The 13204-nt window shown below is 41.9% G+C and overlaps 2 protein-coding genes and 1 long non-coding RNA gene across 5 annotated transcripts in view; 2 read left to right on the forward strand and 1 right to left on the reverse strand.

Moving 5' to 3' along the window:
• Positions 1–5029, forward strand: part of LOC147797967 (E3 ubiquitin-protein ligase TRIM56-like) — a 189521-nt gene extending 184492 nt beyond the window's left edge. Inside the window, exons 2-3 of the mRNA XM_087141783.1 lie at positions 783–2082; positions 3635–5029. Coding sequence (XP_086997909.1) covers positions 786–2082; positions 3635–4260 — 1923 coding nt within the window. The 5' untranslated portion in view covers positions 783–785 and the 3' untranslated portion in view covers positions 4261–5029. The remainder of the gene's footprint in view (positions 1–782; positions 2083–3634) is intronic.
• The window catches only part of LOC147797972 (uncharacterized), a 224158-nt gene that overhangs the window by 97509 nt on the left and 113445 nt on the right, over positions 1–13204 (reverse strand). The window lies entirely within an intron of this gene.
• Positions 7241–13198, forward strand: LOC147797975 (E3 ubiquitin-protein ligase TRIM56-like). 2 transcript variants are annotated; one of them, XM_087141779.1, is made up of 3 exons: positions 7241–7411; positions 8444–9743; positions 11046–13198. In XM_087141779.1, exons 2-3 carry the CDS (start codon positions 8447–8449, stop codon positions 11666–11668), a joined length of 1920 nt encoding a protein of 639 aa, XP_086997905.1. In that variant the 5' UTR covers positions 7241–7411; positions 8444–8446; the 3' UTR covers positions 11669–13198. The 2 variants fall into 2 exon arrangements, with proteins under 2 accessions (XP_086997905.1, XP_086997904.1); XM_087141778.1 differs by lacking the exon at positions 7241–7411 and having other exon boundaries at positions 8435–9743.

Here is a 13204-nt window from a genome sequence, read left to right on the forward strand (position 1 = left end):
ATGAGCGTTACACTGTAGAGGTTGGGGGAAGTGGGTGTCTGATGAGCACTGCACATCTTCTGGTAAATGGAGATAAGCTGTCAAATTATCTCAGCGCCGTTAGGCGTTGCACAACACAACTGTGTATTATAAATAGGTCATTTATGTATGAAAACGTTTTTAAAAAATACATGTGAAGCTCAATTTTTGTATAAGGCAATGCACAAAAATGGTTAATCATTTTGATGAACGGGTGTTATACCCAGCAAGAAATGAGACCGAGGGGTACCCCCCAACATGTCCAATCCCTATACACATTACAAACTATTGTTACTTAACACACACACCCCCCCAAGATGTCTGAAAGGAATTCCCCAAATTCCAGCGAGACAATGACCAACCACAAAGCAGGGGGGTTTCTCTCCGTCTTATACCTTGCTGCATATGACGCGTGTCGCCCTCACAGCTTCTTTTATTTGCCAAGGACGCAGGCTACCTCTCCCCCCACTTCATGGCTGTCATGAATTTAAATTTAACCAGAGCTTTAGTCAGCACCCTGGTTGCCGAAGGCATATTACTACAGGGAAATCTGCCGGGGCTCTGTTTAATTGACCTACAGGGATTTACCCTGACAGTAATTGATGTAAAACAAGGAAAGTTGTGCAAAGTATGTTTGAGCGTATTTTTCCAATGGTTTTCATACACATTAGGAGAGACCTAATCTGCACGTTCTCATTTATCGATGGTGAATAATGTTGATTTTCATTTAATTCAAGACCTTTTAATGGTTTTCTATGAATCAGAAAATGGCTACAGGATCAGCAGTTAGTTCAGCTCTAGAGACGATCAGAAGACATCATCTCGAATGCCCCATTTGTAGCGAGAGATTCCAACGACCCAAGATACTGGACTGTCTGCATAGTTTCTGTGAGCAATGTCTGCTGACATACTGCAGCACGAAGCACCAGGGCTGTACAGAGATTCCTTGCCCCGTGTGTCGACAAGAGACACAACTTCCACAGGCGGGGGTTAGAGGGCTGAAAACCAACTTTTATCTGATCGGTCTGGTTGAAGAGATTGAACTGCAGGAAAAGTTGGTGTGTTCGGGTGAGACGAAGCTGCTCTGTGAGACATGTGATGATGGCAGTGAGGCAACGCATCGCTGTCTGGACTGTGAACAGAATATCTGCTCTCGTTGTCGAGGTACACAGCTACGGATCGCTGCCACGTCGAGCCACACAATACCTCCGTTAGAGGAAATCCGTCAAGGGAAGATTAAAGTGAAAAAGCTGCCTGAACAATACTGTCCAAAATGTCCGACCCACGAGGGGGAAGTTACACGATTCTTTTGCACAACGTGTGAAATGTTAATTTGTCGAGATTGTACTGTGATAGACCACTGCAAACCGCAACACGCATACATTGATAGAAAACAGGCCACTTTAACATACAAAGAGTCAATAGCTGACTTGTTTTCCCCCCTTGAGAAGATCCTGAATGAACTCCAAGAATCTCTTGAGATAGTTTCAAAAATGAAACACGACCTAGATATCAGAGTAGAAAACGTAATTTTAGTAGTGCATACCAAGGCAGCTGAGATAAGAGAAGAGGTCACTGCTCAAGAAAATCGCATCATCCATGAAATCACAAATATCCAAAGCGATCGTCTGCAACAACTGGCAGAATATAAGAAAACAATGAGTTTGGCATCGGAGAGAATACAGCATTCATTGGAGACAGCAAGAGAGGTGACAAGGACGGCAGCGAATAGTGAGTTCCTCTCACTCTACGCAACAATCAACAAAGACTTGAAATTGTTGGCAGGTCAAACTATTGCCAGAGTTGACAAGAGGCTTGGATTTCTGAAGTTCAAGCCGAGTGAGGGGGTAGGTGACATCAGTCTGGGCAAGGTGATGACGGAAGAAAAGTGGGAGCAGCGATGTGTGTTTGGTCGCAAGGGAAGCGGTCCAGGAGAGTTTGATGGGGCTTGGGGTATTGCTGCTCGTCAGCCTGATGAGGTTGCAGTGGCTGAAATCTGGAACAAACGAGTTGTGAACTGCAGCATCGATGGTAACCAGAAAAGCACAATCCCGATGGAACAAAGTAAGTTTGTGTAGGAACTGCTAACAAACGATACACTGGTGCTTTGTTTTTTTGTAAAAATATTATCATTTATTTCGGAGTGGGAGACTTTGAGACGTATGGTAGCGGTAGACAAACCGGTCCTTCTCCTCGGTTGTGCACGTGCTCAGAACTAACACGAATTCCAAGAACTGCACGCGCATGCCCAGATCAACCAAAAAGGACAGTTGTGTCTGCCGCCACTGTGCGTCTCAAAGTCTCCCATTGCTCGGTGTCAAACAGCGACGTGTCAAGCCTTTGGTGTGTGGGTACCCTTGAGTTTGTATTCCTATTCAAATCGTGCACCTATAAAAATAGGGGACAATAGGAACCACGGTTGCCGAAGAGTAAGTTAGTACTTGCAAATATACTGATTACTTTCTTTCCTACTCACCTATGACGTAATCTAAAACAAACAGGCTAAACAACCCGTCGATTGGGGGCAAGTTGCCGCCGCTGGATACGCCACTGGTGTCAAGCCACATAACAAATCTAAACGCTTTTGGCAGAGTCACATGGTACCCAGACGGAGGAGGCTTTCAGAGAAAAAAAATGATTGGCATGTTTATTTTTCCAGTTATTGCAAGATATGTTATTCAAAGAATTTTCAACTCTCCAGAAAGACTACAGGGCAGTTTAGCTGCACAATGCATTGATTCTTAAAAACAAATCCAGTGAACCTCAATTCCGGATAAAACATTTTTAAAGGGAGAGCAAACAGCCAAAAGATGATTTTTTGTGGGCGGGGTAATGCAAAAAAAAATATTTTTTTTTTGGGTCACAATTAATGGGGTAAACATCAAATATATGAGGTTTTTGAAGTGGTTACGTATTATTTGTTTTCTTTAATGCTTCAAGTGAATGAAATGTTTTCTATTTCACCCTTTAAACATTCAGGGAAATATAATGTGTGCTTCGAATTCTTGGACACGTTTCATCTACACAGTGGGTCATGATCAACATTTCGTCCCGTACATCTCTAAGCGTATTTCTGTTTTTGTGAAGTATCTATTTGCCAGCGTTCCTTCATCCATTTAATACTATGCAGCACAGGTAGTGGGCGGTAACAAGAACGCACTCTTGCTCCTTATTTTGATGGAAAACTTACTTTCTATTCCTTAAGTTCGTTTCCACACGACTGAGTGTTCAAGTGTAAAAATATTACGGACATTTTAACGCAAGCCTGGCAACAACAAAGGTTGAGAAGTGACTCCGGCTGGGCTTATTGTCGTGAGGGAAGGAAAAAATTCCAAATTCCACGGACTCGCTAGACAGGGAGGGGGAGGCTTCAATATACATTCTACATGAATCCTTGTTCACTTGCTATGCATGGACGTAGCTACACGTTTAGCCGTTTTTTGTCACTTCTTCCAAGAACTTCATATTGATTGCTTCACAACAAATAATTCCAGGTTCCTGGGATTTATTTGTCGAGGAAACGACAAGTGTTGATCCTAGGTGTCTGGCTTTATAACTCTTCATGAACGTAGTTGGTTGGTTGATGCCTTTCTTTTTGGCTTTCAACTCCAAACAGGGCCATATGGCATTGCAGCTACACGCACCGGCAATCGCTTGGTGGTTCTTGAGCAGAGCGCATCCCACGTGAAAGTCTTTGACAAGGACAATACGCTGGCTTTCCAGTTCCCCACAGTGCCACCGAGTGAGGTCGGTAAGACCGCAGTGGACCTCCAGAGTGTAGCAGTCAAGACAGATGGGACCATTGTGGTTGGTGATGTCAAGAGGATGGTGCTGACCGAACACAGCCCCACTGATGGCAAACTCAGAAGCACCATCCCAGTCAAGCTTAAACCTCGTTATATGGCTTTTGACAGCAATGATCGAGTCGTAATCAGTGACTATGAACAACAGTTAGTCGGGGTTGCTAGTGCGAATGGTGATACACTGTTCACCATCAAACCTACCATCAATGGTGAGGTAGTTAGATGCTGTACTGGTGTATGCGCAGATAGCACAGGCATCTATGTTACAATGAATAATGATGATGATTACACCGGTCATATCCACCACTATGACCCTCAAGGTGGCTTTCTCCACTGCATCGCAGAGGGTGTGTTCTGCCCCCAGGGAATCACATTCACAGCAGATGGGCAACTGGCAGTTGCAGACTTTTACTCAGTGAAGATTTATGACTTTGTTTAATGTAACACAAACAAATCAATCTCCTTCCGTTTCCTTCGGGAGGAAACAGCAGTAGCATTAGTCGGAAACGTTGGGGTGTAAACAACTTTGCCTTCAATTTCATGACTTATGTTTTAAATAGGAAATTAGATCCACAAAGGTTTGCGTAGGCTTACTGCATAGTAGAAATGGAAAGCAAACTACATTAACATTTCACTGAGATGGGATTCAAAAGTATGGGAGCTACGTAAAGTGCTTATCCTTTTAAACAAATTTCCTTTGTTAGTTTTGCATTGTTAACTATATTTCCTCACGACATATGAATTATTTTCATAGATCCATTTAACTGCACAAGGAAGGGTTGAACACGCATTTAAACCTCTACCAAAGAAAAGAATAAGTCCCAAGACTCGTTTTGACAGTGGACAGATTTACTGGATTATCCGTATGGCTGTATAGTTGCCCCTTGTACTATGTAGTGATATGAAGTAAGCCGTACGCTATCAGTAATCAAGAAGTCTTGGTGACGTATCAAGAACCAGACCCGTAATACGACAAGCTCTCCAGGAAGTTTGTGAGAGAGCTGTTAAAGGGTGCCACAATTGAAGTTGTTTAATTACTCCTGGTTGTTTGTCTGCGTGTGACATATGACCTGGCTGTCAGTAACGAAATCGTACAGTCTAAAGGAAAACGCTCTTGGGTATTTAATGACTTTTGTGATAAAATCTGAGGTGTAGGGACATTGCTGTTGCAGTATGAATAAAATGTACGTAGTCTGTGTTTGATAGAAGAGCTTTGCACATCGACTGCTTTCATTTAATACTTTGTTCCTTCAAGAAATGGAATTTCTTCCTTCTAGGCTGTAGTTTCTGAGGATGCCTACATGTATGTATGACAGTACCCTGGGTAGTTAGTTGGGTCAATACATCAAAGTTGAGTATTACAAGCAACATCTTGTGTGTCTCTCTACGTCTACATACCACGTCCGGTGCTTGTTGCATTCACGTTGAGAATGGCTTCCCTGTCCCGTCCCATTTAAACCATGTTGATCCAATAATTCTAGATATCCGTTTTCTTCCCTATCACATTAGTACTTGGCAACTAAATTGAAATCCGTAGAGAGAGTATCTCGAACGTAAGGCCTGTGTAAATATTAATACGCCTTTAGTTTTGTTTTTGGTAGCCGATCTGTTACGGGAATACAAACAAACTGACTTCAGGAAAGAGCTTGGCCTTTTGCGCAGAATGCTGTTTTTCCAGAGCATTTAAGCGCACAGATACGGAGCGTTAGGTCTGAGGGAACTTTGCTGGACCGTACAGGGCGAAATTCAGAGACTTGTGGGTCATTTGCGAGATCGACAAAGAATGAAAAATTTGGTCACACCCAAGTACGGTTGTTGTCCCAACTCAAGATTACCATTCCAACCAATAGGTGCAGTGTGGCCGATCACACTGCATTAATATACGTTGTTACGATCAGACTGTACGAACTGTCAGTCGCTAGAAACAAATTGTTTCTCTACGTGTACAAATAGTTGAATTGGAGTTAAAGGGAGACTGAATTGACAAAGCCGGAAGTTGAAGTTTGTGTCACTGAAGCTTCAGGCCTACAAAAGTATCGTAAAAACCAGCGTTGGTCTATTTTGTACTGTTCCCCATACATTGATCGTGTATCTTTACTTTACACCACACCCTGTCGGCGCCATTTTCCAAAAACACATCGAGTTGAACCTGTCAAAACTCTCGTACGGGTGCGAGTTTTTCTTTGCAGTAACGGAACAATCTCACCAAACGTCTTCACAAATCAACTGATTCAGTTTAATTAAAAGTAAAGCTGACTTCTGGATATTAAGTGAAGCAACTGTTGTTGCACCACTCTTGCAATAAATTGATTAGTATATTTTACAATGTATAGCTAGACCTATAGAATAGATGTAGTCTTGAGGATAAAATCAAACACTTGGCAAATGTAAATGACTTTACGAACAACTCCGTAGTTAGCTCAATTAAAATCACAGGACATGTTCGTATCTTACAATGTTGAGCTAAGATGGCGCTTCTTTCTTCACACATGGGTTGATTTACTGAGGTTGTAGCAGTAACTCCAGTTTTGAACGCTGTAAGATAAAGTACTGATTGACGAAGGAATGTTGACGAGTATTAAACCGCCAATTACACTGCACAGGCTGATGGGCAAGGTGACTGGGATAGGTACAAGACGAGTAAGGGCGTTTGGAAAAAAGAAACAAATTTCATGAAAGAATAATACTGCTCTTTAGTAACAAAACATTATACATTTTTAAACGTAGAATGAACCTTCGAGTAAAATGTGAATTTCAGAGAGCGGAAACCTTTTTTGAGAGTGATTACTGACCTGCAATATGAAATAGCGTTGAAGTAAAAACACAAAGGACGTTTTCCCCACCAGTCTTATGTTGTTTGTTGTTCCAGACGTCATCACGTACACATTCATTTAATCGATTCATTTATTGTACAAGACCTCTCCTTGATACAGGTGAGATTTGTCTTCAAGAATAAAATGGTTACAAACGACTGTTCCCGTGGGTCATCTTTGTTTATCTGAACTACTGTCTGTGGTGTTGTTGTGTTTCTCCCCAGGCAGTCGCTCACGCTGACGGAAAGGCTCATTTGGTATTTTGGAAAAATGATAGAATTTTGTGGAACCTCTATGGGCGCCCTTTTTACACTGCTTTATTTTTGTAAATTTATCTGAAACATATGACAATCAACACAGTACCGGGGTAATGGTGCAGTGACGTGGGACTGAACAATGTCCGTATCCAGTTTCCTAGTCTTACGGCTGCGGTGTGAAATAACAAATGTGCTTATGCAAGCCACTGCCTAACGGCTGCAGCCATTCCATATTAGCCTGTTTGGTACTCCTAGCCATAGCCAATCATTTCATAGCCAACCTCTCATCGAACTGAAGTTGAAGGTCACCAACCTGTGACATTATAGTTTACGTAGTGAGTGGCGCTCCTGAGTCAATTCACAGACGTGTGTAGCCAGGCACATACAAGTAGACCTACTCTGAACGCCATGTTCCAGGAAGTGGATCGCTAAAATAATTCTCATTGTAAAGAGCGAGAAATCTTGGCAATATTTTTAAGGCTGAAAAACATAGACGCTTTATGAAGGTTCATTCAACGCGGTGAGTAGAATTACAGCATTTAAGACACTCCATATATGACGAATCAAAGTGCAGTGGTCGATGCTTGGCAAAGGAGAAGAGGGACAGTGGACTGGTGGACATGTTGTATTGTGGTGATGTTATGCACTTTCCATCACGAAATGTAAAGGGCAGGATATGACTAAAGCATAGTTATGATAGTAGGGGAAGAGGAGGGCGTGTCAGCAATCACCCCAAAAGGAGGGAGGAGTAGCTCTGTTTTAAGCAAAGTCGTTTGTATCTTATTGACGCGATGGCCGATGGGTTGAGAGAGACACCTCAACTCACCACAGCCTCATTCGATTTTCAGCTGTGTGGAAGAAGTTATGTCAGGGCCAATACACCAATCAATTCAGTGCTTCATCAATTAATGATTACCGTATGGACATACTCGACTAAACTGGAGTTTAAAGTTTATATAATTATGAGCGTTACACTGTAGAGGTTGGGGGAAGTGGGTGTCTGATGAGCACTGCACATCTTCTGGTAAATGGAGATGAGCTGTCAAATTATCCCAGCGCCGTTAGGCGTTGCACAACACAACTGTGTATATTTAATTGGTCATTTATGTATGAAAACGTTAAACGTTTTTAAAAAAAAATACATGTGAAGATTAATGTCTGTATAAGGCAATGCACAAAAATGGTCAATCATTTTGATGAACGGGTGTCGCCCTCACAGCTTCTTTTATTTGCCAAGGACGCAGGCTACCCCTCCCCCCACTTCATGGCCATCATGAATTTAAATTTAACCAGAGATTTGGTTAGCACCCTGCTTGCCGAAGGCATATTGCTACAGAGAAATCTGCCGTGGCTCTGGTTAATGGACCTACAGGGATTTACCCTGACAGTAATTGTAAAACGAGGAAAGTTATGCAAAGTATGTTTGAGCGTATTTTTCCCTTGGTTTTCAAACACATTAGGAGAGACCTAATCTGCACGTTCTCATTTATCGATGGTGAATAATGTTGATTTTCATTTAATTAAAGACCTTTTAATGGTTTCTATGAATCAGAAAATGGCTACAGGATCAGCAATGAGTTCGGCTCTAGAGACGATCAGCAGACATCATCTCGAATGCCCCATTTGTAGTGAGAGATTCCAACGACCCAAGATACTGGACTGTCTGCATAGTTTCTGTGAGCAATGTCTGCTGACATACTGCAGCACGAAGCACCAGGGCTGTACAGAGATTCCTTGCCCCGTGTGTCGACAAGAGACACAACTTCCACAGGCGGGGGTTAGAGGCCTGAAAACCAACTTTTATCTGATCGGTCTGGTTGAGGAGATTGAAATACAGGAAAAGTTGGTGTGTTCGGGTGAGACGAAGCTGCTCTGTGAGACATGTGATGATGGCAATGAGGCAACGCATCGCTGTCTGGACTGTGAACAGAATATCTGCTCACATTGTCGAAGTACTCAGCTACGGACTGTTGTTTCAGCAAATCACACTATACCCCCATTAGAGGAAATTCGTCAAGGGAAGATAAAAATGACAAAGAAGTCCGAAAAATATTGTCCAACGTGTTCAACCCACGAGGGTGAAGTGACGCGATTCTTCTGCACAACTTGTGAGACATTAATCTGTCGAGATTGTACTGTGATAGACCACTGCAAACCGCAACACGCATACATTGATAGAAAACAGGCCACTTCAACATACAAAGAGTCATTAGCTGACTTGTTTTCCCCCCTCGAGAAGATCCTGAATGAACTCCAAGAATCTCTTGAGATAGTTTCAAAAATGAAACACGACCTCGATATCAGAGTAGAGAACGTAATTTCAGTGGTGCATACCAAGGCAGCTGAGATAAGAGCAGAGGTCACTGCTCAAGAAAATCGCATCATCCATGAAATCACAAATATCCAAAGCGATCGTCTGCAAAAACTGGCAGAATATGAGAAAACAATGAGTTTGGCATCGGAGAGAATACAGCATTCATTGGAGACAGCAAGAGAGGTGGCAAGGACGGCAGCGGATAGTGAGTTCCTCTCACTCTACGCAACAATCAACAAAGACTTGAAATTGTTGGCAGGTCAAACTATTCCCAGAGTTGACAAGAGGCTTGGAATTCTGAAGTTCAAACCGAGAGAGGGGGTAAGTGACATCAGTCTGGGCAACGTGGTGACGGAAGGAAAGTGGGAGCAGCGATGTGTGTTTGGTAGCGAGGGAAGCTGTCCAGGAGAGTTTGATAGGGTTTGTGGCATTGCTGCTCGTGAGCCGGATGAGGTTGCAGTGGCTGACTACTACAACAAACGAGTTGTGATCTGCAGCATCGATGGTAACCAGAAAAGCACAATCCCGATGGAAGGATGTAAGTTTGGATAGAAACTGCTCACAACGATACACTGGTGCTTTGTTTATCGTAAATAAATTCATGATTTATTTTGGAATTACGATGTCAAACAGTGGTGTATCCTGCCTGATGTGTGTGTTGGGGGGCAAATTCAAAAGCAAAATGCTTATTCAACATGATGGTAGGGAGACAAAATGTCGAAAGCCTTAGGCCTACTCACAGTCTCAACACCCTTGCTTCAATTTCGTGGTGTTATTTTCTAAGGGTTTGTTCATGTTTGATAAATACTTGTAAATACACTGATTACTTTCTTCTTACTCACCTATGACGTAATCTAAAACAAACAGGCTAAACAACCCGTCAGTTGGTGGCAAGTTGCCGCCGCTGGATACGCCACTGGTGTCAAGCCACATAACAAATCTAAAGGCTTTTAGCCGAGTCACATGGTACCCAGACGGAGGAGGCTCTAAGAGAAAAAAAAATGATTGACATATTCATTTTTCCAGATATTGCAGCAAAGTTTATTTAGAGAATTTTCTTCTCCCCAAAAAGACTACACAGCGGCTTAATTGTACAATACCTGGATTCTTTAAACAAAATCCAGTAAACCTCAATCCCGGATCAAACAATTTTTTGTAAACTTTCAGGCAAATATATGTCACATAGCGACAAAACAGATATGCGCTTCGAATTCACTGCAACAAATGTTGGACACGTTGCATCTGCACAATGGTTCATGATCAACGTTTCGTCCCGTAAAGGCTCAAAGTGCATTTCTGTTTTTGTGAAGTATCTATTTGCCAGCGTTCATTCGTCCATGTTTAAATACTATGCAGCACAGGTAGTGGGCGGTAACGAGGAGAACGCCCTCTTGCTCCTTATTTTGACGGAAATTTACTTTCTTTTCCTAAAGTTCGTTGCCACACGACCGAGTGTTCTAGTGTATCAATATTACGAACATTTAACGCAAGCCTGGCAACATCGAAGGTTGAGAAGTGACTCCGGCTGGGCTTATTGTCGTGAGGGAAGGAAAATTCCAAATTCCACGGCCTCGCTAGACAGGGAGGGGGAGGCTTCAATATACATTCTACATGAATCCTTGTTCACTTGCTATGCATGGACGTAGCTAAACGTTAGCCGTTTTTTGTCTCTTCTTCCAAGAACTTCATATTGATTGTTTCATAATAAATAATTCCAGGTTCCTGGGATCTATTTGTCGAGGAAAGGACAAGTTTTGATCCTATGTCTCTGGCTTTATAACTCTTCATGAACGTGGTTGGTTGGTTAATGCTTTTATTTTTGTCTTTCAACTCCAAACAGGGCCATGTGGCATTGCAGCTACACGCACCGGCAATCGGTTGGTGGTTGTTGAGGATAACGCATCCCACGTGAAAGTCTTTGACAAGGACAACGCGCTGGCTTTCCAGTTCCCCACAGTGCCACCGAGTGAGGTCGGTAAGACCGCAGTGACACTCCAGAGTGTAGCAGTCAAGGCGGATGGGACCATTGTGATAAGTGACATCCAGAGAATAGTGCTGACCGAACACAGCCCCATTGGTGGGGAACTCAGGAGCACCATCCCAGTCAAGATTAAACCTCGTTATGTCGCTGTTGACAGCAATGATCGAGTTGTAATCAGTGACTGTGAACAACAGTTAGTCGGTGTTGTTGATGGGAATGGTGATACACTGTTCACCATCAAACCTACCATCGATGGTGAGGTAGTTAGATACTGTACTGGTGTATGCGCAGATAGCACAGGCATCTATGTTGCAATGCGTAATGGTGATGACACCGGTCATATCCACCACTATGACCCTCAAGGTGGCTTTCTCCACTGCATCGCAGAGGATCTGCACTGTCCTCTGGGAATCACATTCTTAGCAGATGGGCAACTGGCAGTTGCAGATTTGTACTCAGTGAAGATTTATGACTTTGTTTAATGTAACACGAACAAATCGATTTCGTTCCACTTTCTTCGGGAGGAAACAGCAGTAGCATTAGTCGGAAATGTTGCGGTGTGTACAACATTGCCTTCAATTTCATGATTTTTTAAATAGAAAATTAGACCCACAAAGGTTTGCATAGGCTTACTGCATAGCAGAAATGGAGAGCAAACTACATTAAAATTTCACTGAGATGGGATTCATCATTGCCTTCAATTTCATGATTTTTTCATAGAAAATTAGACCTACAAAGGTTTGCATAGGCTTACTGCATAGCAGAAATGGAAAGCAAACTACATTAAAATTTCACTGAGATAGGATTCAAAAGTATGGGAGCTACGTAAAGTGCTTGTCATTTAAACAAATTTCCTTTGTCAGTTTTGCATTGTTAATATATTTCCTCACGACATATGAATTATTTTCATAGATCCATTTAACAGTAGTAAATGTATCCCAACATTGGTGAGTTATGCCTACCGTAAGCGCTCACAGGAGATAGGGGAAGTTGTTAGCTTGTCTCATCAAAAGAATCAGACTCATTTTAATGCAAACATCTTGCAGGGGATTATCAAATTGAGGAGAGTATAAAAACTGAAAAATAATATGTGAAGTCAAATTGTTCTCATTGAGATTTACATAAAATTTTAATGTTCTCAAAAGCTTACTTTGTGTGAGTAGTGGGATAGCGAAGGTCTCATCATTTAAATGGTGAAGTACATTTGTAAAAGTCGATGTGCAACTCACGTTTGGAGAAATATTCCCCTCAACTGTCCCTTTGTGTTGAACCGCCTTATTCTTATTTGCGGTTGAATGTATATTACGAATTAATACCTCGTTAAAACAGGCCCAATGTCACCATTTGGAGGAGAGTTATATTGATTCATTTCCTTTGCAACTCCTTTCGAAACAAAATTCATTTTGTTTTCTTTTGAACTCAAATGAAGGTTTTGTTAAAGATTTAAATGATATTTTTCTCGGTGGCAGAGGCAAAAGCAAGATGAAATGTAGGTTATAAAAAGCTTTATTGACAAATTGCTTAATGTTCTTGGATTTTGTTTACACAGTTTTAATTACTGACAGCAACAATATTCCACTTACAGAATATTAACGTTTTCAAAGACTAACCTGAGTCTTATTTAAAGGCAACATGACCTTTACATTTTTTTAATGTGAATATTTATCATGACGTAGGTAATTTACATTGTAACGGTTATTTCCATACCCATGGGTAAAGTTGTTACTTTTCGGCTGACCTCCTTGAATCTTTCCTGCACAAGGAAGGGTTGAACACGCATCTAAACCTCTACCAGACAAAAAAGTCCCAAGACTACTTTTGACAGTGGACAGATTTACTGGATTATCCGTATGGTGGTATAGTTGCCCCTTGTACTATGTAGTGATATGAAGTAAGCCGTACGCTATCAGTATTAATCAAGAAGTCTTGGGGCGTATCAAGAACCAGACCCGTAATACGACACCGATCAAAAACTTCCTCTGGGCTCTCCAGGAAGATTTTGAGAGAGCTGTTAAAGG

Source organism: Acanthaster planci, linkage group LG10 (assembly GCF_054643075.1).
Source record: "Acanthaster planci isolate LZ-2023a linkage group LG10, COTS_SCS, whole genome shotgun sequence".
NCBI lineage: Eukaryota > Metazoa > Echinodermata > Asteroidea > Valvatida > Acanthasteridae > Acanthaster > Acanthaster planci.

Coding starts and splice junctions, on each gene's coding strand:
- LOC147797975 (XM_087141778.1), top strand. CDS start 8,435: ATGAATCAGAAAATGGCTACAGGATCAGCAATGAGTTCGGCTCTAGAG. Junction 9,744..11,045: donor CACAATCCCGATGGAAGGAT/GTAAGTTTGGAT, acceptor AACTCCAAACAG/GGCCATGTGGCATTGCAGCT.